Source organism: Macadamia integrifolia, chromosome 12 (assembly GCF_013358625.1).
Source record: "Macadamia integrifolia cultivar HAES 741 chromosome 12, SCU_Mint_v3, whole genome shotgun sequence".
Taxonomy (NCBI): domain Eukaryota; kingdom Viridiplantae; phylum Streptophyta; class Magnoliopsida; order Proteales; family Proteaceae; genus Macadamia; species Macadamia integrifolia.
Genome location: NC_056568.1, coordinates 3,558,557 through 3,575,443, shown reverse-complemented (window position 1 = coordinate 3,575,443; position 16,887 = coordinate 3,558,557). Strand labels below are relative to the sequence as shown.

The 16,887-nt window shown below is 40.6% G+C and overlaps 1 protein-coding gene across 3 annotated transcripts; it reads left to right on the top strand.

Annotated features, from left to right (window-relative positions):
• LOC122057781 (COP1-interacting protein 7-like) lies at nt 1–7,833 on the top strand. 3 transcript variants are annotated; one of them, XM_042620038.1, is made up of 12 exons: nt 1–247; nt 1,094–1,151; nt 1,358–1,438; nt 2,750–2,935; nt 3,036–3,147; nt 3,229–3,262; nt 4,059–4,096; nt 4,213–4,247; nt 4,332–4,484; nt 4,664–7,173; nt 7,303–7,389; nt 7,500–7,833. In XM_042620038.1, exons 2-12 carry the CDS (start codon nt 1,138–1,140, stop codon nt 7,565–7,567), a joined length of 3,318 nt encoding a protein of 1,105 aa, XP_042475972.1. In that variant the 5' UTR covers nt 1–247; nt 1,094–1,137; the 3' UTR covers nt 7,568–7,833. The 3 variants fall into 3 exon arrangements, with proteins under 3 accessions (XP_042475972.1, XP_042475973.1, XP_042475974.1); XM_042620039.1 differs by lacking the exon at nt 1,094–1,151; XM_042620040.1 differs by lacking the exon at nt 1–247 and having other exon boundaries at nt 1,121–1,250.
• The last annotated feature ends 9,054 nt before the right edge of the window (nt 7,834–16,887 follow it).

Below are 16,887 nucleotides of genomic sequence, written 5' to 3'. Positions count from 1 at the left end.
AGAAAAGAAGAAACCACATAAACCTTCTAGTCCTGGCTTCACAGTTCACACTAGATCTCTCTCTCTCTCTCTCTCTCTCTCTCTCTCTCTCTCTCTCTCTCTCTACATGGTCTAGAGCAGGCAGGCACCAGGAGTTCAGGACAACAACGCAACTGCGCTAGAGAGTGCGAAGGGAAGGGAAGGGAAGCGAGACAACAACGGCCTGTGTGTGATTCTTGAGTGAAGGCGGAGGCGAATCTTTCGTCGGGTAAGTAATAAGTAGCTGCTAAGCTAGCATGGCTTCATTATCTACAAGTGTGTGTGTGTGTGTGTTCTCAAATTTAGGATTTTCTTAAACTGAGTTGTCTCTGCTTTCGTTACCAACCTACGATCCACCCGCATTGCCTCAATTGCCCTTCACAACTTCAAATCGGAGCATTGCACGCTGAAGACTCAGTACTTCCACCGCTCTCTTCTTCCTTCTTCCACTGGGGATAACCCTGACGAAATTAGGGATTTTCTGCTCCTATTTCTGAAGCTACTGAGCAATTTCAAAACGCCTTGCCAACCAAATGCTCTTCCACTAACGAATTCTGACTTCACTGCTACTGTCGGTCACTTTTTACTGCTTAGATTTGAGTACTGGCTAGAACATCTTGACCAAGAATCTTTTTTTTCTTTTTTTTCTTCTAAATAATTAAGATTTAGCATGGAAGAATCGGCCTTTTCTTTTCCTCCCCTTTCTTCTGGTGACGGTGGTTAAAGGTCTTCTACCCCAGTTGGATCTGAGGCCCAAATGGAATGGTGTCAGCTCTGCATTTGGTTTCTTCGTCTTCTTTTCCCTTTTGGCCTGGTTCGTGTAGCAACTAGGAACTCGACTGTTGAAAGATTCAGAATACTAGCGTGACTCTTTTCCTTCACAAATTTCCGCCTAGTTCTGTGGAAGATGTGATTTTTTCCGGATGGATGTGTGACTGAATATGAATTGGTGTTCGTTTATGACCTTACTGTCGCTTCGGTAGAGACTAGATCAAGTAATATACACCTATTATTTATATAAATTGGGAAATATGATGGTTATTATGTTCATTTTTTTTTTTATTCCTTGGACCAGTCTGTCTGCCAAGTTAAAATCTCCATCTCAGATTGCAAGCTTTGATGTGGGCGTACTGGTATTGATCCTTGTTAACTACAACTGTATAGTCTCCTCAATTACCACTCAAAACCGTTCACTGAAGGCTTAAAAAAATTTAGGAGCTTCCTTTTTTCAGGTCGAAGTTTTAGAATCTTATTTTTTGTGTACTAGCATATAAAGCATGGAAGAGGAGTTTCCTTTGAATTAGGATTTCCTCTTTATTTTCATGTGCTTCTGATGCAGGTGGGGATTGATGGATGGTGGAATAGATTTTGATACACCATTAGACTATGCTGCATTTCAGATTTCAGTGACTAAAAACAGGTATCTTGCTATCTTCAATTACCGTTATTTCTAACTACTGCTCTCGCTGTCACCAACATTTAAAATTTCTCCATAAACTAGGGGGAGGCTGAAGGAAAGGAAACCCTACACGCCGGGGCAAGTGCTTACTTTTTTCTTCCTCGTACTTTTTTTAATTAACTCAAGTGCACTCTCCCTTACTTATAGAGAGTTTCAAGGGGTCCTTGTCCAAGGTGATAAAAAAATAAATTGCATGTATATTTTCGCTACGTTGACAGATCTGATTGTACTAGATGCAAATCTGTGTTGTCTGTTCTTTAATACTTAACTTCAGATTAGTTATTACCATATAAACATGATGCCTTGACAAATCCCAACAAGTGAGGTAGGCTTTTCTTAGAGAAACGTACTCAGAAACAAATGACCCTCCATCAAAATTGATGCAGAAAGGATTTGAGACAACATTGTAAATGGGGTTGGTTCCTCTTCATCATTTGCCTGGATTCAAGAATATATATATATATATATATGGGTCCTTCTAGATGTCACAATGCCTAGTGAAGTATAACGCTTCGCTATGTGCCATTTGGCAACACATGGATTAGTCCGTGTGTTAGAGGACCCCACATACATCTCAATGGCCAAATTTTAGTCCAAAATAAGCAAGGAAAGATGCTCAAACTCTGATTCAAAGATTTAATAAAATTTCCAAAATGCCACCAAATGGAGATGAATATCAATTATAAAATATTTTAGCTACTTCCTCTACTCATTTTAAGCTGAAATGGTACCAATGAAATTCTTGCTTGGTCCTCTATCACATGGACTTACCCATGTGCTGCCATGTGGCAAATAATGAGGCATAGTGATGAGGAAGAAAACCCTACATTATATATAAAATATATGAAGGGCATACCCAGTGCACGAGGCTCCCAGCACTATGGGGTCTAGGGAGGGTCATAATGTACGCAGCCTTACCCCTGCTTCATGGAGAGGCTGTTTTCCAGACTCGAACCTGCAATCACTATGCCTCAATGGAGTAACCTCACCATTGCACTGAGGTCCGCCCTATAAATAAACAAATATATATATATATATATATAAATATTTTTTTCTTTATTGTTGTTGTTTTATGGTTGATAGGGATGAGGTCGATTGGGTTTACAAGGTTCTAAGGGTTTGAGAATCTTACCCCACATCAACTGAACTCAAAATGCATTGGCATTTTACAGATGCTTTTCTTTTGATTCATGCTTTTTTCTCTTGATCTTTCTGGAAAGTGAATCTCTTTGGAACTATTCAGGAATGTTTTGATGTAATTTTATTATATAGGTATGATGCATTTGTTTGTGGCGACAAAACAGTGGAGAAACTGGCTTCTGGTCTTCTGGAACAGCTTGTACTGCATCTACCAGAAGCAAAAGATGCCCACTCCAAAGGAACGGTTGAAAACTTCAAACTTCAGTTACCTGAAAATCTCAGGGACTCACCATGGTTCACCAAATCTATTCTTTTGAGGTTTGTGTCAACAAATATTGATTGGATTTCCATTTCTTGTCAACTTGCTTTTTCCCATTAGGTTTATTTCTCTAAAATTGACCACTATCTTTCTTTTTAGGTTCCTCCACATTGTTGGTGCACCTGTATTATTAGAAGCTGCTAATGCAATTGAAGATGAGATGTCTCAGCTGGAGGAAGCTAGGAGATTTCATCTTTCTCTTTACACACAGGTAACAGTTCCTGGACCTTATTGGCCAGTTAACTTTCATTTTGCGTTGATCATCAGAAGTAATTCTGTTTACCATTCTCAGGGTCATCAGGATCATTCCAGGAATTCGGAAACAGGTAAGTCATTTAAATTAATAACTTCAACCAAAGTGCACAGAAATTCCAGTTCAGATGATGTGTATTGAGTATTCTAGCTTCTGAATATATATTCACTCTGAAAGCTCTTATATCTTTGTAATTTGTTCTTTGTCTCTGTTGCTTGTGTTGCATAAGATGTACGAGAGGGATAGGGAAGTGGGAACTAAATAAACAAATAATACACTGGATATCCCCTGACATAACTCAAATCCTTTCCAACACCAATAGTGGCCAACTCATTTGGCAAGGAGTTGTCTGATTGATGCACCAAATGGAACATGATGTTCAAAGAGCATGCAAGGTCTCTAACCTCAATGATAAGCTTCATCCAGCATTTATAGGCTTATGTCATAATTAGTGATCAGTAGTTGGTAGCCATGCTGGCTTGGGCTCTTCATTCATCAACACAATGAGTTTCTAATCAGTGGATTTATCAACCTTCATGTACTGACTTGGCTGCAAGTTCAGGCAATCTCTTCAGGGTATAAGGTGAATGGAGACGGTCATTCAATTCATTAGAGTGTGTTTCCTTTCAGAATTCAATTTCGGATTGGATTTGTTAGAAATGTATTGTAATGGATCTTTTGTTTTCTTTTGTTTCTTCTTTTCCCTGAAATGGCCCCAGCGATAAATTCTCATGCAGGCTAACTAGAGTTGATTTTCTGAAATCTATTCTTGCTACAATTTTTATTTCAACTCTTCTCTGGAATTCTAGGTTTTCTTTCTGATCACTTATGAGAATAAAATTGGGATTCTAATTTTCCCCTTTTAACAGATAGCTCCAATCTGGAAGGCTCTGAACTAACTACGAAAGTAAATATTTTTGTTCTTGCAAATATTTTAAGTTCTTAGTTTCTATTAATAATATTTAAGTACTCATTCTCTACTTATCACTTATGAAAATTTACATCACTTCTGGCATTTGACAGCTTCAGACCCAGACTACGTCATCTGATGCCACAAAGTATGTGCTCAGGGTTGATATTGATTTTTTATCAGCAGATTTTTCTTTGGACTTTTAATCTGAACTACAAAATTGATAATCTAGGAATGAACTTCTTCGAGCGATGGACTTGAGACTTGCAGTGCTAAGCCAGGAGTTACTTTCTGCTTTCAGCCAGGCTGCAGATGCTACATGCTCCACTAAACATATTGCTGATTTAGCAGCATTTGCTGAGCATTTTGGAGCAGTAGATTTAAGGTACATCAGCTAGCAAATTAAATTTGGGATGAAAACTATTCATTAAATTTTAACTGAAATCTATTGGTGCTATGGTTTTTTCTCCTTTATATTTATTAATTTTGTAAATCACTTACTGAATTTTCTATTCTGTGGATTACAAATACTTAAGATGCACTTTTTTTTTTTTTTAATTCCAGGAATTCTCTGTTCAAGTGTTTGATACTGAGCCAAAAGAACCACACTACTGCTTCCCAACATGAGCAGTCAACATCCTCGCTTGCTTCAGTGAGTAACGGAGAAATATCAACAGACGGAATAGCTCAAATGTGTTCCCCATTAAATAAAGATAAACCTGTGATGTGTGGTGTCTCCCCTGCAAAAGTAGCACAGGTGGAGCGTCAAAGCTCATCAGAAAGTGAGAAATCATTAAACTCAACTGATGAAGATCAACCATCTCTAGAAAGAAGCCGCCCTCTCATAAGATCTGCATCACCTAGAAGGTCAGCATCTCCAATGCGAAGGATACAAATAGGGAGGTCGGGATCGCGGAGAGCTGCTGCATTGACCATTAAAAGCCTTAATTATTTTCCTGCCAGAGAAAGGGTACCATCCGTTAGAGATGCCATGGCGAATAGCAGTGAAGAGGAAGAATCTGATCGGCCACAGAAGAAACCTGAAAGTAGCATTCGGAGGATGAGTGTTCAAGATGCAATCAATCTTTTTGAGAGCAAACAGAGGGATCAAAATTCCAACCTTCAGAAAAGGAGGGCTTCATCAGAGGTCTCTATTGCTACAAATAAATCTGTGTTGCGTAGATGGAGTGCTGGTATGGGAGATCCCTTGACCCAATGCCCATCAGAAAATACTTCTGCAAGCCCTAATCAGATGACTTCCAATAATTTAGTGGTTGGAGAAATTCAAGACAGTTCAATGGGCCCAAAGCCAGAATCAGATTCAAGTTCAGATCATGTCAAGGCAGCTGAGGTAGGTGCACCATTTGAATCAGGTGAGAACAGAACATCAGATCCATCTGATAATCTGCAAGATAATGTGATAGACCTCGCAGAAGAAACTCATGACATGGTAACTGCCTCTGCCGAATGGAATCGACAAAAGGAGGCAGAGTTGAATCAAATGATGATGAAAATGATGGAGAGAAAGCCTGCAAGTAACCAAAAGATGGAAACTGGAAATGGCAGAACCCTAGAGCTTCCCACTGATCTGAGGGATGGCTTTTATGATCACTATAAGGAGAAACAGAATGAGAAGCTCAGATGTGAGAATACTGGGAAGATAGCAGATAAAGAACCACAACTCAAATCAATGCAAGAAGTCCTTGACAAAAGAAAGGTTGCAATGGCCTCGAAAAATGTAGGTGCTGCGGTGAAAAAAGATTCCTTGAGTAAGCCTAGGCAATCACAAAAGAATTCATCTCCATCTATGCAACCCAAAAAGGAAAACTCCAAACCTGCCAATTCAAGAAAAACCTTGCCCATTGCCTCATCCCTGCCTGTGACACGTAAGTCATGGCCAACAACACCATCCACAAAAACCACTAGGACAACATCAACTAAGACTGCTAATGAGTTCTCCTCAGCTGGCACTACACCAACTCGTCGGAAGCACCAGCCTGCGCCTTCACCAGATCAACCAAGCCCCAAAGTGGGAAGATCTCATCAGCAACAGAAAAATGTAAAGGGAAACAGGACAGAGAATAAGCAGCTCTTAAAGGCCTCAGAAGAGCTGAAGCAGCAAGCAGCGAGGAAAAGTGGAAAAACAGCAAAAATGAGAGTTCTGCCTTCTGGTGATGATACTGGTGGAGTGGCTCAAGAGAAGCCTAGTTTCTATAGCAAGATGAACAAAAGAAGTAGTGTGGTTCCATTGGAGTCAAAGCCTTATCTCCGTAAAGGTTCTGGAACAGGCCGTGGTGTTGGTTCTACTACAATCAAAACAAAAGCTTCTCAGTTAGATGAATCTTCGAGAAATACTGGGAATGTGATCCAAGCCCAAGAGGAGGTGGTTAGTGTATCTGCTAAGCAGCATCAGGAGGGGGATATGATTCCTCTAGTAAGTATTGATGCTAATTTCAACGCAGAAGCTTTAGTGAATAGCCAACAGGAATGTGGAAAAACAGAGAATGCAGATCAGTTTGTTGCTGAAAGTATTGATAGCCCCGAAAAGACCTCAGAGCTTCCTGTAGAAATTCAAGCTGATGAGGAATCTGGCATTTCATCCATTGCCTGGGTGGAGATGGAAGACCAAAAAGTGTTGCCTGTGTCATCTAACAGCAGCCCACCCCAAAATGAACTTCCAGCAAATGTTGCACCTGTGGCATTATCAAGTCCCCGTGTCCGCCACTCTCTTTCACAGATGCTGCAAGAAGACTCTGGTGAACCTGAAATTATGGAATGGGGAAATGCTGAAAATCCACCGGCTATGATCTACCAGAAGGATGCACCCAAAGGACTGAAGAGGCTGTTGAAATTTGCTCGAAAGAGTAGGGGGGAAGCAAATGTTACTGGTTGGTCCAGCCCATCGGTATTCTCTGAGGGAGAAGAGGATGCTGAAGAACCTAAAGTTGCTAGGAGAAATGCAGATACTCTACTGAAGAAGGCTGCTATTCAAGCAAAAGGCTTTGGGAAACAGAAAGACACAGTTACAGAAACTTGTGATGGTAGAAAATCGACTGGTCATGAGCTACTGTCTGGTATATTCCTTACACGCCTACAATTTTATTCTTAATCGATCTTGAAGTTGTTCTGTACCTTCAGTTTTGACATTTTTGTCTTTCCTTGCGTTGAGAGGCACTAATAATCTTGAAATTTTCTTTCTACAGCTCAATCCCATAGAGGCAAACTCATTCCTCAATGTTCTCACAAGTTGCAGGAGAGCCACATTTCAGCTGCAGCCACTTCAACTAAAGGTAAGTTCTCTTCTTTCTAATTCCTGCCCCAACCTCCTGAAGTTTGTCTTATTTTAATCTTCTGTTGGTTTCACCAATCCTTTCCCTCTCTGTCTCTCTCCCTGGTCCAGCTACAAGGTCATTCTTCTCTCTTTCAACATTTAGAAGCGGCAAGTCAAATGAAACAAAACTTCATTAGTTCAGGCAAAGGGTTTCATTCTTTTAATCTATCTTATGTTGTATTATTTGTAAGGTGTGTAATTACTTTTTAAGTTTGAGTCTGCTTATCCTGTCAGTGGAGTTATTCTGTAAATGCAACATGATAACAAGATTAGAGATATCCTCCCACAAGTTTAGAAGGTTCTCTATAACCAGAAAGCTAGAAGTGGATGTTATGTGCTTAGGATGTAAAAACAATTATTAAAATGGAAATGCATCTAGAGTATCTGAAAGCTTCGTAATCTAGCCTTGTTATTATGGCTCAGATTATTATCTCTTCTGATGCTCAGTTGCCAAGGCGTGTGAAGCAATTAATTGTTGAGGGTAGGAGAGGATCCGTGGCCGTTGGGGCACTATTCCCCTTCCACCTAAATCCACCCCCCTTTCCCAAAAAAGATGTTATGTATTTATTTATGGAACAAAGTTTTCTGTATGTGTGAGCCCCTGTGCCCGACATAGGCGTGCAATGACCACCGTGCCGCTGCTTGGAGTGCACGTCCTTGTATGTGGGTGTAGGGCCCTCTTGAGGATAGAACATACTTGGACTTTATTTATTTATGAGGCCTTCCAACAATTTTCATTATTTTCCCATATTGATTTTATTTCTAAACAAAAGAAAGAAATGTATAGCGTAGTGTAACCCCATTATGTGATCTAACTAATGTAATGATTTACAAAGACAAGTTTTTCTAGTGGGTAAGACTATGGTATCCTTCAATAAGTAGAAATTCTGCATACATGATACAATTTCCAAAGGGAGAGAGCCATCAAGAAGGTGTTTTTTTTTTTTTTTTTTGGGGGGGGGGGGGGGGGGGGTGGTGGGTGGGGGAAAGGGGGAAAGCCACCGTTTATTAATCGGGCCAATCTCAGTCAAGCTTTAATTAGGCGGGCATGTCGGACTAGGCCTAAAATTGACACCCTACTTGGGGGAATCACTAACGTTGTGCGGAGGAAGCATAGCAAGCTTAAAGGAGACTTCAAAGAAAATGCATTCCAAATCTTGTCGAATATTTAGAGTTAGAAATCCATCTACGAAGATTTACACTTCATCCAGATATGGTTGATGTCGGTACCAAAGGCGAGCTTCTAAGCAGAATGATAGATGGAGTTCCAAAAAAAGGTCATATCAGCTCAAACCCATTCTCTCGATAAGGGAAGGGACCTCCTCGGGGGCCTAATGAAACTAAGAGTTTTTTTCCAAACAGTGAAGAAGGGCATTCAAATAAAAGGTCACACCAACACAGGCAATAGGCCAGGGGGCATGGATATGGCGGTAAATAAGGAAATATTGAGTAGGTTGGTAGTTGGAAATTGTTGTAGAGCCCTGCTTTCTAAACTCGATTTATTGATTGGTTGGTTCGGTTTGGTCTTATAGGGTCCAAATCGAAAAGGGTTGACGCGAGTGCCCTATGGTGTATGACAGCATGGGTGACGTCAAATGCGGGGTGGTCGAACAAGATTGAGCTGGTACCCCATATGATTCGCATGCCAAAGCCTTGCCCTTGCACGTATCATAAAGCCATGTACGAATAGAAAAGGTATGGGATCTTATTAGATGATGAGAACTTGGTCCACAACAAGTGACGGGAGTGAGATATACATAAGAACCCATTTCCCACCAAAATACATCAAGATTGGCCTTGTTCGGCCAACTAGTGGGTGGTCACTAGTAGGTGTGAGACCCACCAGTGTGACCCACCTGTAATAGAAACGTGGGTCCCAGCAAGCCCAACTTGGGTGAGCACATATATTTCGGATTCCCCGTTGTAATGAAATTAAGTGTATCCGATAATGCTGGCTATTTCGGTCGGTATCACGATTTAATGCATTTTGGCCCATAAAGGGGTAAAACCAAACAAGCTTTGGTAGATATTTACAAACCAAGGTATAAATAGCATTTATTTATTTCTCTCTCCTATTTATGATTTCAGTAAGGGTTTGGTGAGAGGAGTAAAGAAGAGGGAGAAAAGAGGAAGGAGAAGGGAAGGAAGAGGGAAGAAGCATTCCCCCTTGATTTTCGAGGTCTCATCTTGCCTTCTCGTAGCCGGAATAGTGATCAGTGCCTTGAGATCTGCGTTTTGAGGTAAGTAACGCCATAAACCCTTGGAATATGATGAAATCCTTTTGTGTGTGGTCAAATCAAAGGGCTAATAGAAACCTTATGTGATTTCTTTGAAGGTTTGAGGAAAGAAACCAAGATTTGGAGATATTGTGGTGACATTTTGAGTTGGGAAATAGGATCTTAAGTTTTGGGGTTTCTTGAGCCAAGGTATGATTTTGCTCCTCCCCAAAACCTTGATGTGAACTTAGATCTATGATATATTCAAGTGGATGAAGCCTAAAATGTGTGAGAAAAGAGGTTGAAACAACCCCCTTGGACTCCCAAGAGGAGGAATGAAGAACGGAAGAAGTACAGCAAAACCCGCTGAGCACTAGTGGGTAGCACTGACTTAGTCAGACCCACTAGTGTGAGCCCCCAATCTTACCTGGGCTTCTAGGCCTACAGGAGGGTAAGACCGGCTGGTACCTAGACCTGCTGGTATAACCCACCAGTCTCGCTTGGGCTTTTAGGCCTACGGACGGGTAGGACCGGTGGGTACCAGACCCACTGGTAGCACCTGTCGGTGTGTGTCTGGGTGCTGTCTACTTGGCCAGTCTGCACAGGTGGGTTCCCCCACCCACCTGTATGACCTACATGTAGTCCAAATGAACTCTATTTGAGCTCAAACTCATCGACAACCTTCTTTGTGTTAGTAAACACGTCGTGACATATCTTACGTCATTTTTTAGTTCTAAAACAGACATATTCTAAGCTCCTTATCTGTGTTAGGTTTCGAGACATTCCTCTTCGCATGCCGGATCTTACCCATATCATGTGCGCATATTCTCCTACAAGAATAGGTAAATGGGGAATGTTTATTGCATCATCCTCATCTAATATATATCATCATGCCATCTATGAATGCCATTTTCATGCATTTGCTTGTCTACTATAGGATGCATTTATGAATTGATATGCATTATTTTGAATTCCAAATACTTGTTTCTTGCCTTGAATTATGAACATAGATTTATTAAATTGTTGGATTGATGGTGAGTTGGGCATGTGATAAATTGCTAGACTAGATGTCGTAGTTGGTCTTGAAACGAATGCATTAGTACACCGTGGAATGGGACACGAAAGTATTATGCAGTTGTACTATCTCATATAGGAGTATGTGGTAAGGATTTAACATTTCCTCGTGCTACGACCCTTCCCAACAGGGGTTTAGGTATTGGGTTATCACTAGGGGGAAGCGTCGGTCGTGGACCATTGTGGTGGTTAGAAGTACGCTCGGCTGATCATTAAGACAATTGGTAACTTTGGTGATACATTCAGAGGGCTAATCGTACTATTTTTACTTTTTGTTGTGGTTTGGCCACGATTTACTTTTCTGCTGTGATTCTGTCACGATTTACATTTCTGCTATGGTTCGGTCACGATTTACTTTTTCAAGTGCTCACGGCTGAACTTCTCTGATAACCTTATGAGCATATTGCGGGATGGAGAACACGTCTTGAACCCAGGGCATACACGCACTGTGATTGTGAGTAATAGATAACCTATGACTTTGTAATGTTGCTTAGGTGGATAGTCTTAAAATGAATCTCATGCATATAGTATTATTTGATTTACAATTGCTTGTGTGAGTCTTTCTTTCCATTATGAGCTAGTGAGCTCATTCCTCGTACACACACATTTTAGATGATTTTTCAGGATTCCCAGTAGAGGAACAGGAGCTAGGGTCCACTGGCGAAGTTCCAGTGGGAGATTGGTGGGCCCCCAAAAGGATTCGATCACAGAGTTGGATGCCCGTGCGAGAGTTGTGTTGCGAGGCAACAATAGTTATTACCAAACACAATTCTGCTTTTTGATTATTTTGGTATATTTTTCCTTTTTGTGCTCTCGATAATTAAATTGTTATTCTCGTGTAAATATCATGCATGTGGGCACACATGTAAATATACAATATATAACAATTTTGGTATCAAGAGTATACGGGGATTTACAAGTAATTATATATGACAAGACTTCCGCTGAATTATGAAATTATATTTCCATGATTATTTGTGGTATGTTGTGCTGTGGTTACTGTATCAGATGATCCTGGTGGTTTCGGTTTACCCGGAGGGAACCCGGTCACCAGTCCGGTTCTATGTGAACAGGGCATGATAATTTCTCTCTAGATAATGAAACTATGACAGGGAATATGGCATTTGAACTAGACAATATTGCGGCAAAGACCAATGGAGTTTTGGGCCTGAATAGATTCCAAGCACAGGAAGAAGCAACTTAATGATGAGGGGGACTAGATGATTCTGTCCTCTCTACCAGTGGAGGGGCAAGGGGACAAGAAAGGCTGAAGGGAGGAGATGGAAGGGGGGACGAGGGTAGGGGACCAAAAGCCATTGGAGATGATGGAAGCAACAAGGGAGTCTCTGCGAAGGCCAGAAGAATAGACCGATCTAGAACCAACGATTAAGGAGAGTATACATGAGGGGTACCAGTTATCGAGTCAGAAGGAAGTGGAAGAGCTATTACCTATAGAGGAATGGATCGCTTTGAGGGCAATAGGCTTAGTTTGGAGTATCTTACGCCACACTCATAAGGCATTTGAGGAGGGGGACGATCCACAGAGAGTCATTCTTAAGGAAGAAGGAGTAGACCCAAGAGAACCAAATGTTGTTCTATTGAGAGATGACCTTCCAGATGAGTTTGAGGACTCTTGCAGAGCTGGTGTCCTTGATTCTACGAAGACCCAAGCCCTTTTCTTCCTTAGGGAGGCAAACAGAAGAATAGCTGATTGGGTGAAGAAATTTGGAGGAGTCCATTCATTTCCAAAGGAAGGAACACATGACGGATTCGATAGCCTTCATGGTTTCCTTAGGAAGCTAAAAAACACCACACCAATAGATGTATCTAGACTGAAGAATAGATACGAGAAGCTTTAAGCGACCATCACAAGAGAGGAGCTTACCTTTCCATAGCTAGAGCCACTTTTGAATATGATCAAACATGGGTGCAAAATGGTGGGCAGTCATCTTGGCAGTAATGAGGGTGTAGACAACACATTTTTTCACTCTTAGAATGACTAAGTAATGATGAGTTGGGAACCCCACTAAGACACAAAGTGATCTTGTATTTATGGACAAGATTTCTTCTTTGACCTAGACGTGTATTTTTACTTCCATGCTAAGCATAGGATGGTTAATTAATTAAGCTAAAATGTTTCAAAATTGACAAATAGCTTTAATATACTTAGAATTGATCAAAACCTCACATCAAACCATAGATCTATCCTAATTTAAGCTAAAAATCCAATTGGACCAAAGCCACCGAGTCAACTCAAGAAAAACACAACCTAGCTCAGGCCGGCATCGGATGCTTTTCTGTCAATGCCAGATGCAGCCAGGTCGACATCAATCAAATCCAGCTTTAAGACGGCTAGAGTCTACTCTATGTTGGTCCTACGAAATTTTAGGGATTTCATAGATCTTGGGCCATTTCTTAGCCAAATCTCCCACTTGCCACCGAAGGCATGCATCTACACTCCTTAAGACCCCTAGTACACCTAGAATACTCTAGAAAGCCCATGTGACAAAAAAAAAATGATTTATCCACACCTTGGGAGATATATTCTTTCTATATATAGACACCCAATCTCTCGCCAGTAAGGAGATCAACCTAGATATAGAAGCACCCCAAACCTTCCTTGGTTGACCAAGAGGTCCCAAGACTATAAATACCAAATCTCCCCCCCCCCCAAACGTTATGGGGGGATCCCACATAATTTGAACCATTTTTATCATCAAGATTCACACACTTGAATCGCATTTTGGAGTTGTGTCGCTGAGTTATCGCATCAGTGCCAATTTGCACTTAAGATTACTTGAGCCTACGCCCTTCCAACCATCAACACCCTTCACAAAACTTGTAGAGTTGTTTCATTTCCATCTTATAGTATCTCATTCCAGGTTTTCACATTGAGTTACCATGTTTCTACTGAGCATAGCTCACTACCATCCCCAATATAGATGGTTATCCGAATAACGGTGGAGCAGAATTCAAGCTTGTAGAGTTGAGAGAACTTATTCCATTGTTGAAGGAAGATGTGTTTCTTATCCACTTGCCAAGGACCACCTTCAAAGACTCAGTTTTTCTTGTTCATTGGAGAAGTTTATATAAGAGGCATGTAACTATAGCACCTTCAGTCCTCCATTGCTTATTGAGAGAAGATTTAGCAATGGGGAAAGGAGGTCTACTATCGAAGAAGTGTCCAACAAGACAATTCCTCCATTTTAAGATTTTGGATTCTAGATGTCCTGCTAGGCAGAGACTGATTTTTGTTTTGTCACCAAGAAGGGTGGGCGGATGAAGTGGAGGGAAAGACCATCTTGAGAGGAGTAGGAGTAGGGGTTAAAGAGAGAGGACCAAGGTTTGGAGTCCAGGACATTGGACACAGGCAACTGGAATGGGTGGCGGGGGTTGTGGGAAGAGAGGAAGAGGGAATGGAGGAGGAGGGGGAATGCCGGTGGTCATGGCCACCAAGGGTTTGGCCAGGTATTCAGGAGAACATGAGAATGTGGTATTATCATGCTTGTGTAGATGTGATTTGATCTAGTTTAGCCCATGTCAATACATATCTGAAGGGGATAAAAAGATATTATATTTTGTTAGAGATGTGAAAATATAAAAAGGAGAAAGATGTTGGGAAAAACTAAATCCATTTCCCACCATATGTATGCAAATCAATAGAAATACAAAATAACAATGATGTGCAGAGAACTAACAATGCTGATGATAAATCAATCAAGCCAAACCACAATAGAAGACACTAATTTTTAATGTGGAAAATCATTTCAATGAGAAAGGTAAAAACCATGGGATCTAGTCCAAATCCAACTTCCACTATGTCAATAATGGGATTACAAAGCTCTCTAGATACTCTATAGGCAACTAATAAGCATCAAAACCAATACATAACTCTTAGATAACAAAATATCTCACAAAATAACAAGGTGAAATCACATGAACAATAACACTCTCACCTCAACTAGAAATGAAAATACACAAAGAACTATTACATTTTCTGCTTCCTTGGACATAGACAACAGTATCACGCCGTCACACTACAATTCGTACCAAGAGTACAATCAAAATGCTATTCTGATTTTTCTCGTGGATAGAGTTCTTGCGAAACCTCGTTCGATCTTATGGTTTGAAAATGAATAATAATTAAAAATAAATAAAAATAAAAATAAAAACAACAACCACAACAATTACTGAGAGAGAGAGAGAGAGAGAGACCTCTCTGCCGCTTAAAGCCCTTTTGATCACATTGAGATAAGAGGGAGTGAGAAATGAGAAAGAACCCCTTACTGCGGTTTGTAAAAGCCGCTCAAAAGCCAAAACACGTGGGTCCCCCTCCACGTGAGGATGTACCCATCAAGAGAGAGAGAGAGAGACTTGATCTAATCAGACTTGGAGAGTATATGACAAAAAATCCGGTGGTCCTCCGACCTCAACAGACTAACAGAGTTGAGACTTAAAGGGACAGAACCACCACAAGCATGATGGATGGTAAACGAATCTCATCAGGTACAATCATGATCCTATTTTATTGCATCAAAAACATGCACCTTCCTTGACAACTTAGACATATCTGGACTAGTGGACTCAATGGCTTCACTTAAGTCCAAACACAGATTGATTTTTCATAAACCACGCATTGGAGTATTAGGAAATAATGTGTTTGATTACACTGTGTTAGTGTATCTAATCACCGTCTCAAATTTGGAATTGGAACTCGTTTCCCTATTTCTATCTTATTGCTATGAAGCATCGTTTTCAAATACAACATTCTCTCTTTCTGCTTTAAGCTAGATTAAATCCAATGTGAACATGGGTGCGACTTAAATGCCTTTTCTTCGATGACCTCATAAATGGCGTGGCAGATGTTTCTGAAGCCGGCTTTACTGTTTTTCTAAAGTCTGATTAGTGATTGGGGTCAGTTTCAAAAACTTGGGAAGAAGGCTAGCAGAGAGGTTACTGGCCTGTGTAGCTTCATAGCATAGAAGATTTTGGTGAGCAAGAAATGACATGGTATTTGGTAGAAGACTCGGGTCTCCTTATGATGTTTTTTCTACTTCCCAATGAGCAGCATAGCAATACCCTAACACAACACAGTCCAATGGTAGCTTCCTCCACTTCGTTTCAGCCGTGGACTCCTTCAACTCACCCCTTTGTGAAGTTAGATTGTGATGCCTCTTGCAATTCTAGAAAGGGAAAGTGTGGTACAGGCCTATAGGGGTGATCATCCCGCAACTCTAGGGGCGATCCAATGATTGCAAAATCTGAAGTGATTTCATTTCAAAGTATACTTGTAGCCTGAAGGCGAAGCCTTGCAGTCCATAGCGGAATGTTAAGAGGCGATTGATCTCTCTAGACGTAGAACTCTTGGTGGTGGAATTGAACAGTAAGCAGCTTATATCATATCTACAAGATCATCATAATATAAACGCTTCTCTATCCGCACAACCTTATATTCGCCTTGTAGCCTCTTATTTTTGTAGTTGTTCTTTCACCTATGTTCTTAAATGAGGAATTGAATGCAATTGCAGATTCCTTAGCATGGAAGGCCAAGTCTATAGCTTGTATGACAAAATTGACTAAACTCTACTCCGTGACTGATTTCACAAATTTCTCAACTAATGAATAGTCTTCTTCTTAACCCCCAAAAATAAAAATAAATAAAAAAAAAAGCCAGAGGAATATGGAACGCACCAATGAGAAGCAAGAAAAAAGTTTAGTATATAAGGAGGCAGAGAGGTCATTTTACTTGAAATCTTTGATAGAAAAAGAACTGTAGTGTACCCTCTACAGTCGACTCAGAGGACCTCTTCCCTATAATAATATTATTTATACTATGATAACGAAACCAACCATTCTCTTTCCTTTCGAAATGAAGATTCACTTTGTCGTAAACAAGAAACTTCTATCCCACCACCAGGCAAGAAAGCTGAATAAAAATTTCTTTAAAATACCTTGACGAAGAGAGGAGCACCCTTACCCAGACAAAACCTCTCTCCCTCTGAATACCACCATTTTAAAATTTTTGATATTTCCTTATGTACCCTTAGGGCATTCAAACTAATTAAGGGGAGAGTTTAAAATTAATTGTTAATCAACCAGTGTAGATTCTCCCAAAGAATTCAGCACTTGAATGATTGAGCGATCACAGGAAGTGTAAGAATACCTCC